General features: G+C 43.8%; 1 protein-coding gene across 1 annotated transcript; it reads left to right on the top strand.

The window, feature by feature from the left end:
• The first annotated feature begins 657 nt into the window (after positions 1–657).
• sh3rf1 (SH3 domain containing ring finger 1) lies at positions 658–26,480 on the top strand. The gene is made up of 12 exons (XM_053853640.1): positions 658–923; positions 1,625–2,130; positions 14,723–14,998; positions 15,509–15,604; positions 16,533–16,838; positions 19,168–19,278; positions 21,683–21,810; positions 22,468–22,638; positions 22,822–23,102; positions 23,165–23,466; positions 24,060–24,397; positions 24,527–26,480. Exons 2-12 carry the CDS (start codon positions 1,750–1,752, stop codon positions 24,693–24,695), a joined length of 2,559 nt encoding a protein of 852 aa, XP_053709615.1. The 5' UTR covers positions 658–923; positions 1,625–1,749; the 3' UTR covers positions 24,696–26,480.
• The last annotated feature ends 370 nt before the right edge of the window (positions 26,481–26,850 follow it).

Below are 26,850 nucleotides of genomic sequence, written 5' to 3' on the forward strand. Positions count from 1 at the left end.
TATGAAGCCGGAGATTCTATCTGTGATGTAAATCAGATTTACCATGGGCTTCATTCAAAGTCACCAACACTCACCAGCCAATGACCCTTTTCGTTTTTTCGTCTTTCCCTACTAAAACATAAAGGGGAAATACTGTGATAAAATCTGAATTGCCTATAACCAAATAAATAATATAAACACATATACATGTAAAAAAAATGAATGCATCCAATGCTGTCACACTAACGCTATTACCCTGCTTGCATTAACTAGTGAACTTCATGAGTACTAAATGCTTAAAAGTTAATACATATGCCGCTTGAAGTGCGTAAAATTGGATCTTAAACTCAAGTTGCTGCTTGTTGACAGACTCACCACCGCCACATTCAGTTCACGCCCTTCTGACAACACTAGACGCGGCCTTCAGTGGCATGTCGGAACTTTGCTTTTCCGCTCTCAATGGCTAAGATTAAATCCCATCTCGATTGATTTGGCGTTCAGGGTGAAATATTTTGCTCTACATGTCCATAAACATTGTCAGCGAATGTCCATTTATGTGTCCATGCAGCTGTTTTGTGACAATCCCCTGGGCCAGCCTCGACTTGAAACATTTATTTCCGGATGACATTGAAGAACGCGGGCGCCCTCCCCCCGCGCTGCTTGTTTCCAGCAGAACAGAAGTATTAGCATGGCGCTCGGTGGAGTCAGACTTCAGCACTCTCGCTTGTTCGCTTTTCGAATGAGCTTTGGTTTGCTCTTCTGACTCATTGATACTCATGAAAACCGCATCTCATTCTTTCGGAAAGGCGCCCCTGAAGCAACAATTCTATCTCTCCAAGTGAAGTGAAGTTTGTCTCTCCTAGATTTCAGATAGCCTGCTAACTATTCACGTTAGCAAGATTTGGGAAATACGGCAACAAGCAACAAGCCTGTTTTCGATAAAGGTGAGTTTGTTTAACCACACTAGGACAAGTCTATACTTTTCTCGATTACTGTGCGTAGTTCTGCCGAGTTCAGTACTTTTAAACCTGTATGCTGTACCCTTTAACAAGTGTGATTATTCTCTCAGACTCATGTCAAAACAGTTTTTTTAACAGCCCTGTTTATTTCATAGTATTGTGTAAGTATTTGATAACAAAAGTTGGACGTCTGACGTAGTTCGAACGTGTGTAGTTTTCTCCAGTTTCATGTAATTACGTAATTGTGTATTTTTCCGGGAATAAGGCTGAAATTTCGATCTCAATCCTAAACATAGCATTGAAACACAGGCGTCCAGCGCACTTGACATTACATTGAAGTCCTTTTTGTAGTTAATGTGCACCATATTATCTCACTGTTGAGCCACTATTTTCACTTCATTGATTCGCTACCCCTGTCTTCGGAAGCTTCGCTTCAAATGTGTACATTTTTTTGGGGTGAAGTGCATTGGAACAAATGGGCTCGTGAGTCAAAGATAGGCGATACAACTACCGCCAACCACATTGCTTAACGATTCATTGAAGCGCAGGCATTTCAGTTCAAGTGAAAACGCAATGTGGCCCTGAAAACTGGCATCTCCAGCCATCTGTGATGTCAACTGCCACACACCATGACCTGCTTCCCCTGTCCCGCTTATTAATTTGGTCTCTTCATCTTCACCTTGTAGCTGAGGCCATTGCCATGGCCATAGCTGAGGCATGGGAGTAACGTGACGGAGCTTGTTCTTCCACACTCCACTGACCTTCTCTGCATCATGCTTTTCTGCTGAATTGGAAGCAGAACACGCCGACAATGGATGAGTCGGTTTTGTTGGACTTGCTTGAGTGCCCTGTTTGTCTGGAGCGTCTGGATGCATCAGCAAAGGTCCTTCCCTGTCAGCACACCTTTTGCCGTAGATGCCTCCAAGGAATCCTGGGCTCACGTGGAGAGCTGCGCTGCCCGGAGTGTCGAACATTAGTGGAGTGTGCTGTGGATGAGCTCCCTAGCAACATCCTCCTCGTACGTCTGCTCGATGGCATCAAGCAAAGACCTCGCAGAACTGCTCCTGGGGCGGCCGTTTGCACAAATGGGACAACTGGAGCCGTGGGGAGAGCTCACAGCAGTGGAACCAGAGAGCAGGGCACACCAGGGGCACAACCTCAGCGAGCTCAAGCAAAGAGCTCACTTGTTCGGGTGAGTAAGCAAAGGGTGGTCGAACGCTGATCACTGAGAACAAAACTGTGTTTCCATTGTTTGTCGAGATGAAACAAAACAGTGATAATCTGTTTGGATTAAAAGCAGCATGTTGCATTTCTTGAGCCTTAATCTTTGCTTGGATTAACCTTTATCATGTTGATCTGAAGGCAGGCAGGTTGACGGGCCCAAACCACCAGCAGGCTTCAAGGCAGCAAATGAGTCATTACTGAGAATTAGTTTTACATACATAGTTTTACATTTTTACTTGTTAGTTATTTTATACTTGTGTTTTAAATATGGCACGTCCACATTAAGTTGCGTTTTCATCCTGTTTAAAAATAGTTTTTCGAAATAGTAAGTTGTTTCAAATGTTTACGTGACAAATAAAATGACCAAGGGCACATTACAGTTGTGACCTGGGTGGTCATGTTGATGTGGGGTAGTAGTTAATCCATCAACGACCAGTCAGGTATTCACTTAATGTTTCTCACAAAGGTCAAGAGCTTGATTGATTACCTTTCAGATGATATCATCGCCCTGAAAATAGGACATAAAAAGTAACTCATAAGAAAAACTGTGTTGCAGAACATTGAACATGGCATTAAATAGGATTTTAGAGTCCTGGTTTCACCTTTATTGATGTGCACAAACAGCTTGGCTCCAAAATGAGAGGAAAATGTGAAACACAGAACAAGAGAGGCCTCTTTTCAAGGAGCTCAGGTCACCATGAAAGGAGGGGATAGTGTAGATGAAAAGATGTCAGGTTCTTGTGTAGAATCGTTGGAATTTCAACACGGTGATAATGTATCTCCGTTGCCATGCTGGTATGAAGATCACAGAGTTTGCTGTAAATTGTTGCCAGGGGACTCGCCTCATTTGTTCAGCTATCAGTTAAGGGCATATTCACGCACCAATTGAATAGCCTTGGCTTTCTTGGAATTCTCTGTTTTATGGAAATGTGTTCAATGCTCATCAAACTCTTTACAACTGGTTTGTGATACTCAATTGAGATGGTATGAATATTTATTATGGCATGAATGGAAAAGAGTGGTTGGATGAAGACAGAGAATTTTATCAGTTGGATAGATTTTTTTTAGATATTTTAAAGTATGTACTTTCATCTAAACCCAGGCTATCAACGGCACCTGAATGTGGAACTCATAATTTCAGGGTTTTTGAACTTAATGGTCGTACTACATGAACTCCATCCAGACCTATACGTTTTTTTTTTTCTTTTATCGTCTGTTCTTCTGTCAAAGGTCATGCCATGATTGACTGAGGTCAGTCAGGCTGATTCTGCCGACCCGAGCCATTCTCCAAATGACTGAGAACCAAAAGAGACATGATTGTGCAGGTGTAAATTCTAAAGAACTTAAAGACCAAGATTAAAGGAAAGCAAGGCACAGCTTGATCTTTTGCCTGTCCTTTCGGTCATGCATCACCGCCCTTGGGTGAGTTGGTCCCGCTATTTCATTTTTAGCTGTCCCCCAAAATGTAGGTTATCTGAAAGCCGAATACATTTCTCTGCTTAGCGTTTTTGAAATCAAGCTCCCCCTTATTTCTTGTATGAGCAGAGAATGGCCAGAAGGGTAGAGCAGTGGGGGCACTCCTTGACAGATGCACAACAGGGTTTTGTCCTCTGTCTCCTCTGATCTTACATTCTGACCGACACACAGGGAATGGTTAAGACAGATTCCCTGCATGAGTGTGTTTGTGTGTTGTTGCACCGGTAGTAGTGCTAGCAATGCTTTCTGCCAGTGAAGGACAAGAGCCAAAGAAAAGGGTGAAGGTGTCAGGACCAAAAGGGGGCAAATGTTGAACAAGTATCCTTCCTGTGTCTGCCTTTCGACTATCTCCAAGGTTGCAGCAGTTGTTTGACACTCTGCCGTGGCTATTGCTTTGATATGGTTAATGAAAAGGCGCATGTTGTAGAGCTGTAGTTGTCCTGCCCTTTATAGCCATGCCTCTTCTCATTTTCATGGGCTTCAGTTACATGGTTGTTTTGGCTTCGTTTTCCTCAAAATAGACTTTATTTTTTCCCCTTTTCACACTCATTAGGAAACAAGACGGTCTAGTTGGTATTTTTGGGTGGTGGGGGGCTTAATCCATTAAAGCAGTCTAGAAGTTAAAGGTCAAAGTTCATAAAGTCTGGTTGTCAAAGGTTATCGTTAAACCTGCTGTGGGCAAAAGAAACGGGGACGGATTGTTGTGGGCGTCTTTTATTATCATCCTCCGGGGCGTTGAACCTGTCCTAGCATACTCCTCAGACTGCCTCTGCTTAATAAAACATTCAGTGTTTCATCATCTGCTATTCAGTACAAAATGCTTTTGCATTGCTGCTTATTTTAAAATGCACTCGCATTATTTGAAGAAATGGATGTTCCCACACTTCATAGTTTTAATTGTCCATCGCAGCTTTTTGATCTTTCTTGGGGCCAGCAAGATTTGCAGGGTATTGTCTGGTTTTGATTTCATTGAGTGCTTCATTTCCTCTTCTTCTCCAGTAATCCTGTCGCAGTGTGTCAAATGTTTAATGGCACTCAATATAAGCCTCCCCCACCTTTTCAAAATAAATTCTGTATACAATTAGCCATGCTTTAAATGAGTCAGGAATTTCTCCTCGAAGTTTGAGCAGAGGCTTGAAAATGGTCAAGTGACAAATGGCTTGGCTTTACCAATGAAAACAAAGTTCAATTCATGGTTTTCTAAAATGTTAAGGATGTGCATATCTTGATTAAGAGCTTGTGTTTATGTTGATAGTCTGATTAAGGAGAGAATAGCAAGTGAGGTTGTTCTATATCCTTTTCTGACATGTTCACATCTGGTAAGATCAAGTAGACGCTCTCTTTCCAAGAATAAATATCGTTTGTACTTGATTTGATGTAAAGGTGATCTTGTCCTTTGGGGGCGGAAAGTGACAAAGCATTTTAAATTTTATTCGGATTCAGCTTCAGCTTCACATTTTCAATTCGGTGCTTCCCCAGAAATTACTGTATTGTCTTGAGTATAGGTCTTTTTTTTTTTTTTTTTTCAACGTTTTACTGGACCCGCGACTTAGTCCAAAAACAAAGTCACGTTCTTTAATGTTATTTCATACTAACCGACATAACCAAGGAGTACAATTGCATTATGTCTGTGATGCACCCTGATAATCTTGACTCTATCTCCTCACTGATCAATGTCATTTGCCATGCCAGAAGTATGTACGATCACATGTGATTAAGCATCACAACAAAAGGAAAACACAACACCCATCATAGAATGCAGACAGATAAACGTCAGGGAATATACTACATATTTGCAGACCGTACCTACATGCTTTAAAAGCAGAGGCTTGCTCGACAGACGGTGAGGAAGCGCTTCATGTTGACAAAAACAGCTGTAAACAGCTGTCCCGCTAGTATTTTCCCTGCATGTGGGTCAAAATCCCTGCGTACGGGACCCCCATGCTGCATAAGCACTGGGGAGAATTTTGAAATGCATCTTAATTAATTGCCTTTCCAGCAGGAATAATAGAGAATTTTTAGGTGATTTATTTAAAGAATGGATATTTGGAGGTGAAATGCAGATTAGATGCCAGGTTTACTTTGTGTATTTTACCACAGTTCTCATTGATGATCTCATATTGTTGTTAAATTCCAGTGCTCTTCGCCTGCTGGCTGACCTCTGTCTGTGTAACAGAACCCTTTCATTATACCCTCACACTGCCCACATACTTGCTAACAGTACTTGCTATTTCCAATGGGAATTTTGAAACAGGGCTCAAGTTTGTTTCCCCCGGCTCTCCCAGTGTACACTCACACTTGTTTCTGGCCTCCTCTGTATTTCCCATGGAGAGTTACAAGCCTTGACCTTCTGGACTGTGTGTGTGTCAGAGTTTTAGAAGCCACCTGTAATTTTCTCTTATGAGCCACTTGCACAGCCTGTATTTTTGAGATATGTCTGCCATGTACCTCCTCCCTTCAGCTACCTAAATCCAGACTGGAGCCTGTTGAAGGCCTAATGAGATTAGAGTGTATTAGACAGCGAGTCGGCGCTGCTGCATCGTCCTAATGCTGACTGCTGACTCTAATTGTACAAAAAAAGCCTTATTTTCCATAACAACTGTGTGTCTGTGTTTTATTGCCCTTCATGGTCTATTTGTTGCAGATAGTGATGCCTTACTGTTATGTTCTCAAGTTAGAATTCTGGATTACAGTCATATTTGGGATGTTATTTTTTTCGCTATAGCTTGACTTTTCCTGCTGGATCTGGTGCCTAGAATTTTTAAAGTTTACAAGCATCTTTAAAATAGCAGAATGTGATCTTCAAAGTACATAAGTGTTGTTAGATTCTGTCTGGCTCTATTTTTTTGTTTTCATCCACAACTGACATCCATGTGACAGACAAATCAAGATCAGTTTGTGGGTCCAGTCACATCCACATTTCAGCCTCTTGTTGAGTAAGAATGAAAATGCGTAGAAATCAGTCAGTTACAGTCAATACTTGATTAAATTTATTTCTGTGAGTGTGAGTATCTTTGCTGTCTGTGAAGAATCATTTTCTGCTGCCCCACCTTCATGCAGGTAGAGTCTTCCTGTAATCCCAACGCCCTGATGTATGTACATGGGTGCCACTTTCTACAAAGTCAGGGTATAATTACACTTGTGTCATCCCTCATAGAGAAAATCAGAGGATCCCTCTGATCTCTCCTTCCTGTTGGTCTGCTGGCAAGACATAGTGACATAATTGTGCTTAGTCCTGGCAGAATTTCCTGACAGTGATACTAAGGGCCAGCAAGAGAGGAAAGAAGGGGGGCATTTAGGTTGTGGTGCAGCCTTGATCTGGCTGTTGCTAGTGTGGGTGCTCCCTAACAGTGATTCACAGAATGCGCATACCTTTCATCCCAACCATGTTTTGGAAAACTAAGGGAATAACTGAGTGGTTGGGAATGTCTTTGTAATTACTGTCCTTGTGTTGGTTTACATAACTCCCACTCAGAAGTTAAAAACGTCAATTGTTTTGGGTTCAGTTCTGTTTCCCTGTGTAAAGGAGACGGTCTGTGATCCCTCTGTGCTTGAATGTTTGGTTCTCTTTGAATCTCTAGCTGAAGCATAAAAAGAAACAATCAGTTTTAATCATGTTTATAACTAGGGCTGAACGATTTGTCACTCTCTGTTGATAATCATTTTATCTGGACCATGTCAATTATAGAGACTGACTTGGCAAAGACGTGCCACTACAAAATGTGCTGTGTACATTCTGCTCACTGAGTACATTTATTGAACTAATCGATTAGATGAGTTGGGGTATCATTTCTAGAATGATTTCCACCAAGACAGCCGGTTCCAACACAATGTGGCATCAACTCTGACTCGAATAGTGTGCTGAGTGATTGTTCTCAGGTCATTATATTTACTTTATTTGCTTTGCTGTTAAAGAGTGTTCTATTTTTCTGTTGTTTTGCCTTGTCACTATAGTTTTTCATGTGATTTTCTTTAATGTCACACTGTTTAAATAATTGTATGATGCACACTTTTCATTACCTGTGCCTTCAAAAACTGGATTTTTTTGGCCATATCAGCCAGTCCTAAAATGAACTACATAACCTCAGGGTATACAGAAAGTCATCTCCCCGATTCAGACCTCCTTTTTAAATCCTTCTTAATAGTTATACTGGAGGGCTTGGGTGGTCTCATTGTTCTCAGTTGATTTGTTTATAATTGCATTTGAATCTCAAGGTCATGTTGAAGTCGGAAGTGGAGCGCGTTGCTGTGTCCACTGTAGCAAGTCTTCCTTTAGCATTTATCATAAAAGGGGCCACCTTGACAAAAACCTCTCCCCGCCTTGACTGCGTTCTCCGACAAAAGATCGGTCTCTACAAGAACAACTAAAATATAAATTTTGTTGGGAATCTAATGCATCCATTTAACCTTAAAATGGAACTGACAGATCACAGTCTGTCAAGTAAGGACATGACCAAGTTCTGAATGCCTTTTCAAACAGTTTGTGTGTCACTGGAAAGTATTTCTCCCTATGGTGCTGTTGTACCTGTCTGGCCTTTGCTGAGTCGTCTGACCTCTAACCCTGTGTTTTGATTGGTTCATTAGGAGTGGTCATCCACGGGCTGCTTGACTGCTGGCATGTTAAGTGTTTGGTTCCCACCCCTCAGGCAGAATCGCAAGTTTCATTTTCAGTAGTTTGACCCTTTGACCAAGCAGCCATTACTGGTTCCTGGCACATCCCGAGGCAGCTGTGGATTCTGGCTCATTTTGCTCCTGCTCTCGAGATGTGTGTTTGTGAACCCCCTGGTAGATGGGCTACGGGATGATAGTATCACACTTTTAAATCCTTTCCAAAACATGGCTTTTCTACTATACGCCTCAAGACTTTGCCGTAGTTCCACCAGCTGAAGTGTTTCCTGTTTTTCTTTGAGGCCCAAGAGTACAGTAAATCTGCGTTTGTCCTCTGAGTGACGTCCCTCGGATACAATTGTTTCCAGCCATTCCTGAAGTCAACATTTCATTTTACCCATTAAAACTATGGATCTAGATTCAAATTCAAATCCTGCTTAGTGTTGAAAAAAGTAGTGCAATTTAACATAAAGGTTGGGAATTAAACATTTTTGTGTGTGCAGTAGTTGCCATCATCGTTCATATATAAAAAATGGGAAATCATGTTAGAACAAATGTTATAATGTAGAAGGGAGGGTTAAGGTCTTGAGCAGCTAAATATGTGAAACGGCTGTGTTCTCAGATTGTCTCCATGTGTGAGGTCTCTCTTTGTTGACAGCATGTGATTAATTATTGAGGATGACTTGAATAGAGTGGACTGCTGACAAAGAGTTGTGTCTGAGGGAAGGCTTTTAGACATAATATGCTTTTTGCACCCACATCCCACAGCAAGCAGCAACTTGGCAGTTATACTCCCACTTGTGTCACATCACAACACTCGGCTTTCAAGTCATTTTCAGGTGCTATGCACCTGTTTTTACCAGTTGTTTGTGCTGAACTGTTTTAGCTTTGCAGTACCCTTTTTAAGAATGCCGTAAAACAAAGGGTGGATAAATCAACTGGACACCCAAAAATGTTACAATTCTCATTATTTTAAGTTGGTTAAAAAAAACGTCTTATCGTACACACATGCACTATACTGCAATGCTGTCTGCAATATGCATTTACTTCTTTTTCCATAAAGCGGGGGAGATCTGTGGTTACTGAAAATATTCGCACTCTTGATTCAACTGCAGAATAAATGGTATTAAGAGATAAAGACTGTTTGGAACTCCAAATCAGCTGCAGAATGGAAATCTGGCAGCTACATGTTACACAAGGCAGTGTGGTGGGTCAAATGGCAACTCGCTCACACGTTCTTTTCAAAGTGAAAAATTCTTGTGCCGTGAATTTTCTTGGGGCTACGAACAGATGCACTGTTTGTCTCCTGGTTTGTTGCCATCACAATGACAATATCCTCTTGTTTGCCTTCTTAAGAAATTAACAAACCTTTAACCTATTTTTTTTTCAAATGTTCTAGAGGGGTATTCTAAGAGCTCATAGCTGAGGTGGTGCAGATAAAGATTCAGATGCAAGTGTTCAGTTTGTGAGGAGTTCTTCACCCTTGACTTCCACTCTCCACAGATCAAGTCAGGCTGAGCGGAGCAGGTGGCTGCTACTGAATAACTTTGACCAACAAAAGTCCCAGACACTGGTGCTTTGAGCAGCACAGTGGGGACTGATGTGAGGAAATGATTAGTATTCAGCTCATATTGGCTGTTACTCAAGACACACATACTGTCACATTTGTGGAATCTTCCCTGCTTAAATACAGGTTTACATAGTTGCCCCTCTTATCTACTGACATGCAGGCACTCTGTGAAGATGTTTTGCGTGGTGTGTGTACTTGGTTTGTTCAGAAAACGGGTCAGCTGCTATCGTTTTGGTGTCAGATTCAAACACACTCTTTCAACAGAAATCAAGAGCGTGTTTAACTTCGGCATTTTAAAAACTGTAACTTGCTGACTTTTTAAATACATTTGTATGATGATAACATTACCTTTCCTTTTGATCTCTTTTTCACGATATTTCTTTGCGTTTTTTCAAACAATCTGTTGTTTCTGAAACTGAGTATGCTCCAACGCAGTGAGTTAATAAGCCAGGTGACAGAGTCCTGTTCTCCCTACTGTATGTTTAGTCCTGCTTTCGGACCGAGTGATGGGCCACCCAGAAAGGCCTCTACACACACCCCTGTGAAGCAAGACAGGTAAAGAAACCGCTCCACATGCAAGTGATGTGTTCGAGTATGAGGAGCTTCCCTCTTTGTGCTACAGCTTTTGAAAATTGACCAATGCTGTAGCATAAAGTCATCATTATAAATCTTGCAACCAACACAGCAACTTTTACCGATTTCTTTGCCCTGAATTTAGATAGTAAATGTGGCACCTTCAGTGCTTCTTTATCATCTAGCATCTAATTTCCCATCATGCCCCAAACAAATACAAGTTAGGATCCAGACCTGGTATTGAAGTGTGGATTGGTGGCTATTGCCTTATTGGTTGCTGCTGTGGGCGGTTAAGGGTTCAGTCATTGTCTGTTTTTGCCTCCCTCTGACCTCAGATAGATGAACACAAGGAAGAACAGGAGGGTTGTTTTATTGGCTTTTGAAAATTTCCTGCTCTTCTCACATGTGGGCCAGACTCCCATCTGTCCCCCAGACGGCTCTGGGTATATTCGTGCAGACCAATGTGAAGCCTCATTTGTAAAGTTGTGTGCGTGAAGCAAACAAGCCCAGTGAGTTATTCTACTGTATGGCTCTTACAAAGTTTGGATTATGATTTATCTCTCTGTGTGTAACTTTGTAACTTTGTTTGTGGTGAGAAATGTGTGTTGTTAGAACACGCAATAAATCCAAACTTACATTTATTGGTTTCATACAAAATGTCTTGCTTCGAAGCCACTGTACTGGCCGGTAACCATGTCATGATCCCTCCACCATGATCACTGTGTTTTAAGAGGTGTGCCTTGGTAGCGTCTGGAGCTACATTTTCCAAAATGAGCATATTGGTGACAGTAGTGTCATTGAGTGGGGTTGCTTATTGACTTCACCGCTGCTACAGACCAAACTACCGCACCCTTAACCATGACTGGACAAACTCTAAATGGCTCTCTTTTACTAGATCCTCTGCACATTCTCGAAGAACCATAAATAGATGGGGGCAGAGTGCTCCTGTGTAGTGTTTCCATAGAAACTAGTGAATGAGAGTTTTGTTTTTTTGTGTCACTTGAGACTGCCAACATCTCCTGAAGACTTGAGGGTGACAGAATTTTCATTTTTGACAAAAAAAACACCATCTCACTCTTATTTAACAAATGAAAAGAACATTTCATTCTACTTTTGTTTTGGAATCAATATGCCGACACTTGGGCTGTGGTACCAAGGCAACCTCCCCTCTCCTTCCTGTGAGTTTTCAGCTGCTTTAAATATGTATAAATGAGCAGGTTGCAAATGAAGCCTGCTGTACACAAGTTGTTAAGTTGCCATCAGGAATCAATTAAAAGCCGCTGCCTTGCTAATGGATTCAAGATGGCTCTCAGACCTCCCTCTTGTCAAGCTGCTCTCCTTCCCTGTGACATTGTCTGTTTTGTTAGTAAACAATGGCTGTCCAACAAATCACTTTTGACCACCTGTTCAGTGAGACAGGTGGGGCTTTTAGGTTAGCCAGGCCCATCCAACACCACTGACGCCATAAACCTTGGACTTATTGTTGGCGGTTCTGGAGTCCTGTGCTGCACCACCTGCAGTGCTCTCAAAAGGTGTCTCTGCTGAGTGCAGACGTGTCTGGCACATAAACACAGAGGGTAAAGGTTTCTGCTGTAGTTACATACAACCCTTGACCTGCTGACTCAGCAAAGATTAACTTTGACAATTGACTATGAAACCAACTGTTGTCGTGGCTAGATATTTAATGTGCATGAGTTCTGTTTTATGGTTGCACTCTTCTATACCATGCTTTTGTTTATTGCATGCTCAAAGTTCGTCTGTTTACAAGACGACGTCAAAAAGTCTGAGTCCAAATACTTCAAGGCAAGCGTAAAAGCACTCTTTCAGTCACTACTAGCCACCTTGTCCCCAATGTATGCTTACTTTTTTTAATCTCTTTCAGCTCTGCGGCTGTGCATTGAAGCAGGGCGCTGGAGTAATTAACTTATACTCCAGTGATGTGGAAATGAATACATTAAAACAGTCGTTCCTTTTACCACGGAGGTCTAATTGCATTATCTGCAGGGCTGAAGTAAATGAATGGTCACACATGCCGATTCCAGCTCGCTCGATTCTTCAATATCTCATTTATTACAAGGTGTCCCAGGATTTAGAACAGAGGTGGACACAAAAACCAAATCTATTCCAAAATGGCTGTCGGTGCGCTCATCGCTCGGCATCGTTTATGGGATGTATTGAAAAGCAATGTGCCTCTGTCTTGTGTTTCGTGGGAAACAGTGTTCTTTCACAGACCAGCTCCATTAATGTTGTTGCCTTATTTAAGTTGTTTCCTAATATTATTAGCCTGCTATCTATTCTATAGATACATTTACACAACCATCATGCTGTATATTTCTTTTCCTCAAGTCATTTTAAAAAGGCCTGTTTGTCTCTGCCTACTGCGGCTATATTTGTTTTTTCCTGCACCATCAATTATGGTAAAGGAAGTGCGTAATTAGTAACCCCAGCAAATTGCTCTCATGTTAAAAGGGGTTAGCTGTTTCACAGAAATCAGTTTTAGGAAGTTTTAAGAGTGCTGGGCCAGTTATCTACAGGCAGATACATCTTTGTCATGAGGTGCTTCTCTGTTAAGCATCTGCCTTATTGACTGAATGGCGTTGAATATGTATCTCTTCTTTCGACTTCAGTGTACAAACAAGCACTTTCGGCTTTAGTGGAAGACTTATTTTTATATTTACCATGTAATTAGAGCACTTTGTTGTCTTGTCATTGAAAACAAAATAGGAGCTCTTCCACAGTGATTTGCATTTTCATCACAAAAGTCCCTGCCAGAGCTGGGTGGGCTCAAAAGCCTGTTTTCCCCTGAAAGGAGGCCCAGTTGCAGTGCGCCGTGCAGGGGACTGCAATACCCCTCCCACTGTTCTCTCAAGCTGGACCCGTGGAGCAGAAGAGCAATTGGCTCTACGCTTAAGGCTATGTGATTCTCTGCAGCAGGGTAATGTCACCCTGGCTCACCATCACAATTCATTCTTACTTTTATTCTCCTCTGAGTCTTTAAACGCTTCATTAGCCTTTAACAAGACTGCAGCGCCTGCTCCGAACTGTAAATTAACCCTCTTCCCCCTCCGTCTCACTCCTTACCTTCCAAATCACTATTTATCCCATTACTCCCTTTCTGGTGTCTCCTTTCTGTGTAGCACATGTGATGCCCTCAGTTATTATTCTGATCACTGCAAGTGGTGGGGGAGTTGACTTGAAGTGAGGCCTTACTTTTAGTTTCTCGCCTGAAAAGACACATTGATGCGCCGCAGTCTTGCATCCCACCCCCTAAGTTGCCATCCGTCCTTCCTTGAATTATCATCCCCTGAATGGCTGGTCTAGTGCTGGGTTAGCACTGATTTTCCACTGGATATAGAAGCAGAGATACAAGTGAGATCATGAAAATGACTAGACAGAATCCTACTCAAAATAGTCAGGAAAGTGTGTTGTGTCATCTGTTTGTCATTCGTGTTCAACCAAGCAAAACTTGAATTCAGTCTTCTGGTGTTGGTCATGCAGATGTCAACCCTGGCCTCTACTTGCAAATCTAGCCTTCCCTTTTTCTGCTGCACTGCCCTAGGAGAAATTTGTTTTCTATTGGCTGTGAAACATTCATGGCTCCAACAGCTTTTGAATGACTCAGTGTCTGACCTTATCAGGAGCAGATTCTTAAACACATTTTATAATTTAGCCTGACTAATACCTGTGTACTTCTGGCAGTATTGTGGATAGAGAACTCAGCAAGAGACAAAGATCTTTTTTTCCCCTCATCCCTCATCTTTTGATTTGTGATCCAGTTTATTAGATAACCTAAATGTTTTTTAGAGACAATTATATTTTGATAGTGTGGTGGAGTTTGTGCTTCTTCTGACAGTGGAGAAATATCTGTTTAATGTTGGTAAGAGTGGCTTACAAAGCAGCCACTGTGTCTTGCTAGCTATTGCTGGCTACATGTAGCTGGTGGGAGACAACGGAGTCATTGGTGTCACCTTGGTGTTACAGTTTGTCTCTTTTTTTGACTGTGCACCACGTGTTTGTCTTTATTCTGACTGCCACCTGTTCACAATAAGCAACTATGGATTTGTGGCAAGAATAAAAGCAGTCGTATTAAAGGTCCTCCATGACTCTATTGTATGAATCACAGTGTACTGCAATTCATTATTGTACCTCACTTGACAACCTGCGTGTAGAAAGGAAACCCTCAAGTGATTGTTGCTCATTATCTGGAATCACCTTAACGTCGATTTAACCATGAGTCCTGGATGCCCATTTGGGTGGCTCAGGTGTCTTGTAAACAAGTGACGGATCAAGACTTAATCCCTCTGTTAATGATGTTTGTAATGCTTTCTTCCAGGGAATGCCTCAGCTCCCATGTGCCAAGGCCCTTTATAATTATGATGGGAAGGAACCAGGTGACCTCAAGTTCAGTAAAGGGGACATCATCATCCTGCGCCGGCAAGTGGATGAGAACTGGTACCATGGGGAGATGGGTGGAGTCCACGGCTTCTTTCCCACCAACTTTGTCCAGGTCATCAAGCCTCTTCCTCAGCCTCCTCCGCAGTGCAAGGCCCTGTACGACTTTGAGCTGAAAGATAAAGAGGCAGACAAGGACTGCTTGCCCTTTGCTAAGGTGAGACACTCAGGCAAAGCCACCTCACTGCCACATATTCCCTGCTGTAAAACAAAAATACCTTTCATTACAGTGACATTCCGCCTCCCAGAGCCGTAATTTTGAGAGGTTGTGTGTGTGCTAGAATGGACTGTCAAATGAAACACCCTGAGATGGTTTAGACTTTAGACCATGATTCTTGATGAACATCTGTAATTTGGCTACACCAAGACAATATGGTCCTGTGTAAAGAGACACAGCTACACCATTATAATCCAGTGCTCCTTAAGTTGTTCTGATTAAATCCAGATGTTTTTCTGCTCTCTTGTTAGTTGACTTAACGCCACGTGAGCAAAAACAAATTCTACCTCACTCAGTAGTTTTCCAAACGCAAGTGTACATGAGAGGTCTCTTCCTCCTCATTGTAAAGAAAATGCTCCAGTTCTCAAGCAGATTCTGGCCCTGAAGGCTACTGAAGTATCGGACTTTGTTCCGTCTTAAATGTCCTCATGCAGTCGTCTTACATTTCAGGATGATATTCTCACTGTGATCCGCCGCGTGGATGAAAACTGGGCTGAAGGAATGCTGGGGGATAAAATTGGCATTTTTCCCATATCGTATGTTGAGGTAAGAACCCAAAGCGAGGGCTTTCATTTCAAAATGCCTGCAATTGTTATTGGAGCTTTGTGAACATCTGCTATAACATGTCTGTTGGAAATGCTTAAGAATCATTAGAGCTCTTTGAAGATTAAGAGAATCACAGCCCCCCTCAGAGCCCTCCCCTCCACCGCCATTGATCTCCAGGGGTCTCGCTGTAGGATTCGGGGAATGATGCAGACAGAATTAGCCACATCTTTGTCTTGACTTGGTTAATAAGATCAGTCGTCTGGCTGATAATGAATGTGATGTCATCATATATGGTGTCGGTTCTCACTTTTGAAACAACCTCTTTGAAGTGCCCCATGTTCTTCAGGTGTTTTAGTTGTTGATTTGTTCCCCTTTTTATTGACTCTTTGATAGTATTACATTGACCTGCCGTAGAACTGAATCATTAATCTCCTTGAGTTTAGTAAGGATGTTGCTCCTGGTATTTTCTTTTGATTCGTTCACGTCTGAATTATTGTGCAGACATGTCGGTGATGAACTAGCTCAGGTCTCCTCTGGATTGGAGTCAAATGGTTTGCTTTTATGTTGTAAGTAGAGAGCTGCTCGAGGCAACCAGTGACAGCAAGCGAAAGCACCCTGTTATTAACTGAAGCCTTTTTAGTTTTGCTCCTTTGATTTTTACCTTCAGTCACACATTAGAGTCAATGTATAGGTTATGGAGGCAGTGGTTTCACCGCTTGAAAAAAACAGACTCCCTGAAAGTAATTCCTCTTATGTGAATACCTGCAGGATCATTTAGCTGCTTAAGGTCCCTGCAGATTAGATAAAGATTTGCTTTTAACAAGGGCTTTAATACTCTGGCTCAATCAATCCTCCCCCTCTTTCTGTTATTTTTTTTGTTTAACCTTTTCATCTCCCATTATTTCTCACTTGTTTTTTTTCCGTTTAGTTCAACTCAGTGGCTCGGCAGCTTATAGACTTAGACAAGCAGTCGGACACCAATGGAGACGCCAGTGAGGGGGCCTCCTCTGGGCCCCAGAGCAACGGTGCCCAGCGTGCAGGAGAGAAGAAGAACAGCAAGAAGCGACATTCCTTCACCTCCCTCACGATGTCACACAAGCCTATGCTGGCTCCTCCCCCTCAGCGACACTCCATGGAGATTAGCGGCCCAGTTCTCATCAGCTCCAGCAACCCTACTGCGGCCGCTCGGATTGGAGAGATCAGTGGCGGGCTTTCCTGTAGCGCGCCTTCACAGGTGAGAAGTGGCGGAGATTAGCTGTGCTGTACTGGTTGGGAGTCAAACATTAACGTTCACTGTGACAAACAGGCCCCACTAATCCAATTACAAGCCCCTGAAGTTAATGCATGGATGTGGCTCCACTGAATAAACCCCTGGTAAATGTTGTTGTCTCCAGCTTACCAAACTTTTGTCACGTAATACTGCTGTACCGTGGTTTCATGTTGCGTGAAACATGAGATCAAAGGAATATAAATAATCATGCAAAGCCTTCTATAGAATAAACAGTTGCATTATCAAACTTTACTACCGCTGTTATGGAGGTTGCTTTGCGAGTGTTGATCTTCGCATGTAACGTGGATTGCCATGAGATCCTGGATTTTGTTGATGGATTCATCACTGACTGATTTGAGTCTATTGACTAAAAAATAAAATATGACTCAACATAACGGAAAACATGACTTTGTAAATCAAAGCAAACAGTTCTCTCTGGTTTCTGCTCTGGTGCCTTAAATGTGTTATAGTTCATGGTCATAGGGTTGGTAAAGGTGAATGCTTGAGACTTGCTAATCTTGGAAATCCCATTGTCCTGACACAACCCAGTAGTGTCCCAGGCGTGCTTGCTGCATCTGTCATTGTAGACCAAGAGCCGATCAAGAGTGGTGTTTGTTTCTGGAGGTCCTCTCCGTCTCCATGCTTCTATGGTTTTAACTTATGTCCCTTTGTTAGATGTGCACTGTGTGCAAAAATCCCATGTTTTTCTGATCATATTATATCTGGCACATTAGACATTCATTTTTAACACATTACATTTGTTGTAATTGACTGTAATGCTCTAACATAACTCATGATTTCTACTACTTGAAAGCAAGTTCTCCAGTGTTTTATCAGTTTGGTTGTGTTACCAACTTAAGAGCCCTTTTTTCATCTGGTTGACAACAGAGACATTCCACCCAGGTTTTCAAGAGTGGTCCCTCCTTTCCCATTGCAAAGTCAAAGTGGAAAAAAACTGTGCCCTGATACTTGAGTTAGTGTGTATTTTTTAACTTTGCTGTTGAGATTGTCAGACTTGAGACACTTCAGACAGAGATTGTTTTTCTTTTCACTCCCGTAGACCCTTTTTCTGATATATTCTGAATACTTAATGACAAATAATTCTGCATCTTAATCTCATCTCTGCATCTTTTTAAAAGAATTATCAAACATAGATGCTCTAAATAGATGCCTCTATTATGTAATTGTGTAGTTTTTTTGTTGTTTTGAGCTTTGCTTCGATAAAAGAAACCTGAGAAACCTCGTCTGCTGGTGAACCGAAACTCTGTCATGCGGATTGTGTTCCATCGAAGATTGATGTCCCGACTAAAGGTGCAATTGGCCTACACAACTGCAGTTATCAGTGTCATTTTTAAAAATAAAGTTATCCCCCCGTTTTTTCTGTCGTCTAATATGGCAACAAGATATGTATGTGCTGTCCGATACACAGCACAAAGAATATTTGGGTGCTAGTAGATGCACACCCCACCCTTCCCTGTGACCCTCTTCCATTCAGCTTCTCATTTTCTCATCCTCAGACATTTAAACAAAGAGACAACAAAGCTAGGCTCAGGTTGCCTAGAGAGCTGACTGGAGTGTGTTTTGGAAATAAACACACCTACCAACACGAAGGTAGATTTTAGTAGAGGAAAGGGGATACATTAAAGGCTTTACTTGATGTGGGGGATGATTTTTTTTCTTCATGTTTAAATTTAAGAAGCAGTTTAGCATGAATGACAGGATGGTGTGTGTGAAACATGACTCCAAGCACTGTCTGCGTGCAGGTGAACTAGGAAAAAGGAAAAATGGTGTTAACTGAAGGAAGCATTGAAGACCCAGCCTGTGGTTTTTAAAATGTTTCACCTTTAGAGGCGGATCAGTCTGGAGCAGTCATGAGTGGAAAGTGACCACAGGCGACAGGGAGATATTGTGTGTCCAACAGTGTGGCCTTGTTACCAGGACACCACCATTACTCATTGCGCATGCCAGTGACTAGAAGGTTTTCCTCGATACCTACCAGTGAAATGTTTCCTTGGTGGTCACCTGGTTTCTTTTTCCAAGTCAGAGCTCTATGCAGTGATCGTGGCAGTGGCTGCAGAATTAAAGCCTGCTGTAGTTCTTCACAAAAAAAATCTCTGTTCACTTGGAGACAAAACAAGATTGTTGCTTTAGTTGGCAGTCATGTGTGAAGTCATGAGAGATCAAACATACCAAAAGAAATATACTGTAATCACTAGAATTGCTGAGCGATATGGTCGTCATGAAAGTAGTATTATTGTTGTGAGTTTCCTGCTGACATTTCTCTTGTTGACAGGTACATATTTGCACAACTGGACTCATCGTTACCCCACCACCGAGTAGTCCGGTTACTACAGCAACAGTCTTCACGTTTCCGTCAGAGACAAGCTACACAGCCATTGCTGCGGTATGTGGACTCTTGTGCATAACTCCAAACACCTCAGTAAGGTGACGAGAGAGTGTGAAGTGAAGGAAGAAAGACTTCAAATCAAAATCTAATCTTAACCATAGTTCTTTTATTTGTGCGACGATGCTTAGTAACATTTCTTTTTCAGCTTTCTGGTGTAAAATATACGTTTCTAGCATTAATTGAACCATGTGACCACGGATTACATACAGGTTAGGAACCTGAGGTCACAAAATATCAGGATCAGAAGAGTCAGGTGGATCCCTGTCTACTATTTCCACTGTTACAAACACTTGCCAGTTTGTTTATATTTGCTCTTTACCGTTCACTTTGAAAAGCGCATCCATAAATCCTGTCAGAGAGCACACACATGCTTCTTATCATGGTCATCCACACAAAACAACACATTATAACACAATATAAAAGAGGGTCAGAATAAAAAGTTCAATGACCTGCACTGATAGCTACATATTTTTACATGAACTTGCTGCTGTCAGAAATATTCTTCATCTTCTTTCTGACCTCATACCGATGAGGGAGGGCACCAGGTCTGCACTTGCTGCTGAACTGCTTTACTTCTAGTTTGGCCTTTTGTAATACAAGACTAACCTTTGAATTGTGGTGATTAAATCTCGGCTGGTGTTTGATGAAAACACTCTCAAACTCGCGTTGTTAGTGTGTGTACAGCAACATTGTATCTTCTCAAGTCTGTCGTGTTCTTCATAGTAACCCTGAAGTTGCCGTTCGCTGGCTGCTTTTTTGATGTTTGCTGAAAAACAGCTAGAAAACAAAAAATGTCAAGAAAGCCCTCTAGCCTCACCGACGCAGCACGCTCACTTCCTGTGTGTGTGCGTGTCGGGTTGTGGAGTTTCTGAATGAGCTGGAATGTGTACACAAAAGGTTGAGCTCTCCGCTTCACTTGGAAACTCAACATGATGTTTTTGTACAGATGATTTCTCTAGCCTGCAGGCAGCCTAATTATCTCAGCTCCAGCGTCAGCACTGAAGCGAAATGCACATCGACACTCACACTAGCGCATATGCCTGTACACATACCTCAGGGCCACTCTCCTCCCCTGTAGTGTCATAGAAGCAAGTCATCTGCTTCTCAGACTGGAAATAAGAAGTGTGTTGGGCCCATCACACTCTTGAGTGGAGTCGATTTGTTAAAATCTAATGTACCGCCGACCCAATTAGAGCGCTGGTTTGTAGTACTGAACAGTCGTGCTGCCTGGATCCTCCGCGCATCACACTGAAACTAACTACAGGAGTGAATTGAGTCTCACACTTTGTGGATGAGCTTTTTTTTTGGTGCGACAAGTGGCACCAGTTTAGATCACACCGCGGGCCAGACGGGATGCAAGAGTAGACTGTGGCCCTGTAACTGGTTTGTAATGTGCTCATAAACAACTGTTTTTTTTAACATTTCATTGAGTCATGGGTGGTGTTGGCATCTGGCTTTAATGAGCCAAAATCCCCAAATCTACTTGCAGTTCTTCAGTTAAACACAGTCGTTGGTGTTCTTGTTCCAAAAAAAACCTCAGATGTTTTTATTCCAGTTTCATAGAGGCACGCACTTGACCACATTATGGGACTGTAAAGTGTTTACGGTCTAAGATGGTTCACCTGGATGTTTCTCTTGTTACATTGTGAAGGTGAAAACACCATGTAATCTATCTGCACAAGTGGTGTCCCTGTAAGGTAAAGCTTCACTTTTAACCAACAACGCAGAGGTTCATCTCCATGTGGATGTTCTTGTTCCTGATGTAAATAGCGTTGCTCATTTACACATAAAAGAACAAGCATTAGTATTGTTTTAATCTCAAAACCCTGCAGGGTCTCATCGTGAAAACAGACCATTATCAGACGTCAGACATGGCGGGACAAGATGTTCGACTCCTCACTCTGATCTTAAGCCACGTGTCTATAACTGGAGTCACATTTGTCTCCGCACCAGCAGAACAAGCGGGTGAAGACCAATCCATGGGTGGTTGGTTTGAGGCTTCCTCTGAAGCGTGCGCACGGACATGTTGCTCATTCTGTATGGCTTTAATTAGCTCCTCCAATGGATTTAAAGTTGAGCTATGTGGTCGCCTAGCAACAAACAAACAGGCCGTCGGAAAGTTGTAGTTAGACGGGGAAGTCGAGGACAAGCGCTATAGTTTCTGCCAAACCGGAATCTCCCTTGTGTCGGCAAACCAGAGGGAATATCCCAAATGACAGATGATCCGTCCTCCTTTTGCTCTTTGTTGCTCAAAAACATTCTCCTTTTCTGGTTTATGCAACACTAGTGTTTTCATTTTGCTCCGCCGGAGGTCATGAAGGGGAATTCTTCATCGGCCTTTGTGACTATTGATCTTCCGTTGACTATTTAAAGCTAATATTGTTTGTTCTATCTTTTCCAGGATGCTCTCCCGCCACCTCCTCCGCCTCCCCCACAGTCCACTGTCAGTGGGGCAGCCTACTCATTGGCTGCAGGACAGAGACCCTCCCCCAGCATCAGCGACCAAACTGGGAGACAAAGACCAACAGTGTGAGTTATAAAAACAGTCCGGCACTAAAATATGTGGTCTTTTCTCATGTGAAGGGAAACGTCACACTCTGTTTGTGCGCTGACAGCCCAGGGCTTTTTGTGCACATGCTCAGTCCAAGTGGGGGGAGCTGTCAGTCTGTGACCCCTCAGTGATGTCAGTGTGAAAGTACATGGTGTGAGCTTGTTCCGTTAAATGGGTTAAACTGGGGTCCATGCTCTCACTGGAGATCTTCCCGTCCTGTCCTGACATTTGCCCTCCCAGCATTCCTCCCTGACACCGCACACCTGATAAGACTTAAGCGCAACCGTGGCGGCGTCATCTGTGTCGGCTTGTGCATGCATGTCAGGCATTTGCGCTTCCTTCCCTGCCACCATGAAGTTGACGGAACACATCCCAGCTGAGACCCTCCGCTTGTTTCCTGCTGCACTCACACTGCAGTAAAGAAGTGACCCGCAAATAGTTTCCTCCCCGGAGCGGATTTTCTGCGGGTCAGAGGACACTCTCTCTGCTGGAGGCTCTCGGAGCAGATGATGACAAATGTCCTGCTAACAGCCGAATAAGTCCAGAGCTAATGTTGAGCTGTTTGGGGTGGGGAGGCATCATCTGTGTTTGATCTGTCTACTTGTGTTGCTCAGTGCTCTGTGTTGTGATTCCAGATATGTGGCAATGTTTCCTTACACTCCCAGAAAGGAGGACGAGCTGGAGCTGAGGAAGGGGGAGATGTTTTTAGTGCTGGAGCGCTGTCAGGACGGCTGGTTCAAGGGCACGTCCATGCACACGGGCAAGATCGGTGTCTTCCCCGGAAACTACATGAGTCCAGTCAGCAGGTTGGCCTGAGGATCTTGTTTTTTTAATATTGTGTGGCTTCAGCTGTGGCATGTACTTGACCATAGTGCTGCAGAAGTAGTAGCATTACTGGGACTAAAACATATTTTGTTCGGGGACTTGATGTGTCCAGCCTCACAAAGCAGACTCTTGTTTTGACCTAGGTTCTCGGTTCTCTCCCCCAGGACGGCGTCTGGGAGCAGCCAGACTAAAGTGCCCCTGAGTCTGTGCACTCAGGCCGGGAGGGGCATCTCCATCGTCAGCCCCTCATCCGCCCCTCTGACGGCAATAGTGGCGGGTCCAGACAACAAACCTCTGGCTGTCTGCACCACCACAGTCACAGCGAGCCCTCAGGCTGCCGTGGCAGTGACGTCTGCTCAACAAGCCACCGGGCAGCAGCCCAAAGTCCCCCTTCACCTCAACTCTCAGATGACTGTCAGTCAGGCTCGCAACGCCGTCAGAACTGGTGAGTCAATGAGAACACACTTGCACGTCACTTTCCCAGCTCCTAAATCTTTGTGTTTGCAGCTGCGTGCCACAGTCAGGAGCGGCCCACCGCAGCGGTGACACCCATCCAGTCTGCAGCAGCTGTCGCCTATCTCCCGCATCTTGTGTGCGCGCAGCCCTCTGGCTCTGCTCAGGTCTGTGCTCGGCTGGGGGTGGCCATGAGCTGCGCCGCCGCCTCGCTAACGCCTCCCAACGTCAGTGCTGCCTCTCTGGAAGGAGATGCTTTGAGACCCGGGCCCGTCCTCGCTGTGCCGCTCAATTCCGGGAACGGTGCCCTCAGTTCAGCGGCGGGTAACTCTGCGCTCGCCTGCCGACTGGACCGGGTAAAAATGCATCTTCTACTTCTCCTGCTTGAACCAAGTCTCACTCTGACTTGGGAGATTCCTGCAGCATTTTGATCTTTTATATTGGACCGGCATTTCCACGTTGGTTGCTGGGCATCACTCTCAGCTTTTTTGTCTCCTGGTAGTTGTCCTCCTTTCATTGGTAATTCAGTGTGATCCTTCTGTTGTGGCGTAAAGAACATGAGCCAGCTCTTTCTCTGTTCATCCAAACAACTTGGTCGTCTCCTGACTCTGTTTTTCTCATTAAATCAGTGATCTGTGAGAACCTGACTGTCGGTCGATGGTAGAATCATTCCTGGTGGTTCTTTTCCAGCGGATGTGAAATACTGAGTCAGCATTTATTTTTACTGACCGCCAACCCTGCGGAGTGTGTCTTGGTTCTCGTCTCTAATCAAGGACCGTCAGGGACTTCACACACCACTTAAGAACAGGATTGTAGTGATGCTGTGGTGAAACCTGTGCTCTTGAAATGATTTATAAACAGGTCTCTGTCACACTGCATCCTCTCTTGTTTTTTGTCTTAGTTAATTCCAGTGTAATTTTCATTAACCCGGCCTCTTCTGCGGTTTCAGAGGGAGAAGAAGAGCATCCTGAAGCTCCTGTCCTCCAATAAGAAGAAGCCTCGGCCATCTCCTCCCTCGTCTCCCACACTTGAGGCCGAGCAGGCCGCTGCCGGTGAGCCTCCCCAGGGAGCCGCAGGAACCGACGGCTCGCCGCCCTCCAGCTCCTCCGGCAGTGTGGATGCCGAACCTGCGGCCTCCTCAACTTCCTCCCCACCCTCAGTGCCAGACTTGTCCCAACGCAAAAGCTCTCCTCTGGACGGCTGCGCTCCCATCGCTCCACCTCCGCGCCAGGCCTGCTCCTCCCTCCTCTCTCAGCAACACAATGCCCGACCAATTTTGTGTGAGAGGTACGTGCCCAGTATAAACTCAAGTTATGTCTAACCTCGCACATGAATCTGTAGAAAACCTTTGACTCTCACGTGTTGGCAGAGCCAACGGATATTTCCTCCCTGTGATGGTGCTTATTGTCCCGCCAGGTACCGTGTGGTGGTGTCGTACCCTCCCCAGAGCGAGGCGGAGCTGGAGCTGAAGGAGGGGGACATCGTGTTTGTCCACAGGAAGAGAGAGGACGGCTGGTTCAAAGGAACGCTGCAGAGCAACGGCCGGACTGGACTCTTCCCTGGAAGCTTCGTAGACAGCATCTGACATCAGACACCTCTGCCGCGGCACGAGGTCTGACACATCGGCACTCGCCCCATATAGAGGGCGCTGCAGACCTGCAGTGATCCGGAAGAAAGCACAGTGGACAGAGTGGATTAAAAGCACATGGACTAGAGTTTTGAGTCCGTTATTTATATCTTTGTAACCGCTGTTAATTGTGTGCCTTGTACTGTTCCTCACTTTATTGTACATAAGGACACAGAGACCCTCGTCCTGAGAGGACCAGTATCGACCCATTAACTTATTTGGTTCAGCCTTTTCAGACGTCTCTCCTCCCCCTGCGAACGCTGCTGATGAAAGTTTTATTCTGCTTAGCGCTCCAGAAGGATTGGATGCAGCGAAGCAGAACAGAAGAGCTGCGTGTTTAACACCATGGGAAATCTCCTTTTGTATTGCACATCAAAGTACCCCAATCACAACTCGTGTCCGTGTGAACGTCGCGCAGGATGTGATGGTTCAGGGCCAATCGGAGGGCTCCTCTCCCTGTGCCTGAGGGCTCCCAACTGTTAAACCCATGATGTGTTGCACGTTTTTTTTAGTATGTGAAAACACTCCGAAACTTCCTCCGCAGTCAAACGTTTCCGTTGTCTACCTGTTCCTGGTGGTGTGTCCCCACCAGTGGCGCTGCTCACTTGAAGCTTGTCTGACTGAGACGTTGCTCATCGGCAACATTTCATCTTCCATTTATGTTTTTGTTACAGACTGACCTGCCGCTGCTTACAGAGTTGCTGCTGTCAGAGATGCAGTAAAACACACTCAACTCTTCAGATAGATGCTTTTTTCAATTCTTAAAAAATGAGAACCAGAACGGCGCTTATTGAAATCAAGTTTGTCAGAGCTAACAGCCCCCGTCACTCCACACACAGAGACTGAATCTGAAAAATGAAAATCACTTTAACTGTAGTTTCTTCCTAGTGGTGGGCTGGGGTGGGCTGGGGTTGGGGGGGGGGGCGTTTTCCTGGACCATGTAAAACTTGTTCATGCTAAGTGTCGTATTGACTTGAATTACTGTAATATTTTTGTGATTTGGAGGGATTTATTTGTAGTTTTTGTGTGCGTCTGATCAAAAACACATTCTTCCTTCGTGTCTATGCTTGAACGAAAAAAAGATCTATATTTAAGACTCCCGCTGCACAAGCGCTCGTGACACGATTGCTTCTGTCAGTCTGGGGAAGATTCCAACTCTCAGTCTTGCCAAACAGATGATTTCATTTTCTAGAATTTACTGACATGGAAGCAGAGGCTCAAGTTCAGCCTGAGCTTGTTTTTATTTTGGTGTTGATCGACAGGGACCACTGTGTATCTGACTGCTGGAATATGTTGTAGTTTGTTTGAAGTTTAGCCGAGTACGGAGTCAACGGTGCGAATCACTGCTTTTGGTGAAGAACTTATTCAACTGACATTTCATTGCTGTCATGGTGACCGCAGCCTCAACTCTTAGTGTCTTCTCGTTTCACTGGTAAGCCTTTAACTCGCACTCATCACAGCGTTAGCGCTCGCTCTGCTCATGCGAAGGCTGCACAGTCTCAAAATATGAACTTTTTTTTTTTGTACTTATTTAAAACACTTGACCTAATCTTGTTGCGATTGGAAGTTTTAACATCTTTTCATCAAACCAATGTGACTTACTTGATTTTTTTTTTTTTTTTAATTGTTATTCTTTGGCCTTGTTGTTAGTCTGTGCGTCTGAAAATTGAGAAAATCTAAATATGTGAACACCATTTGAGGGAAAAGCACATTTTGTAAGAAACAAATCTATAACAATAAAATGGTTTCCAGAATTTCCTCCCGGCTCTTGGTGATGATGAGCTGTTTTGTTGTTTACCTCGGCACTGTTTGTTGCAGAGCAGGCAGAAGTGTCTGCGCCGAGGATCCACGAGGAAACAGAACGTTGTTGACATGTGTGACCTCATTCTCCCGCTTCTCAATCGAGAGATTTCAGCCAGTAAACGGAGGTCACTGTCGTTTTTTGTTGACCAAGGAAGTGATGATGGCGAGCAGGTAATAAAGTCTTTATCTGGTGTTTTTCTCTGGATGATGAGGAGGTGACTCCTCACTGTGCTCTTGAGGGCGATGTGACAGGAAGTGACAGGCGGACAGAGGTCACTGTGATGAGTGCACATCCCTGCGGAGCATGTGT

The sequence above is a fragment of the Synchiropus splendidus genome, chromosome 1 (assembly GCF_027744825.2).
Source record: "Synchiropus splendidus isolate RoL2022-P1 chromosome 1, RoL_Sspl_1.0, whole genome shotgun sequence".
NCBI classification, from domain to species: Eukaryota; Metazoa; Chordata; class Actinopteri; order Syngnathiformes; family Callionymidae; genus Synchiropus; species Synchiropus splendidus.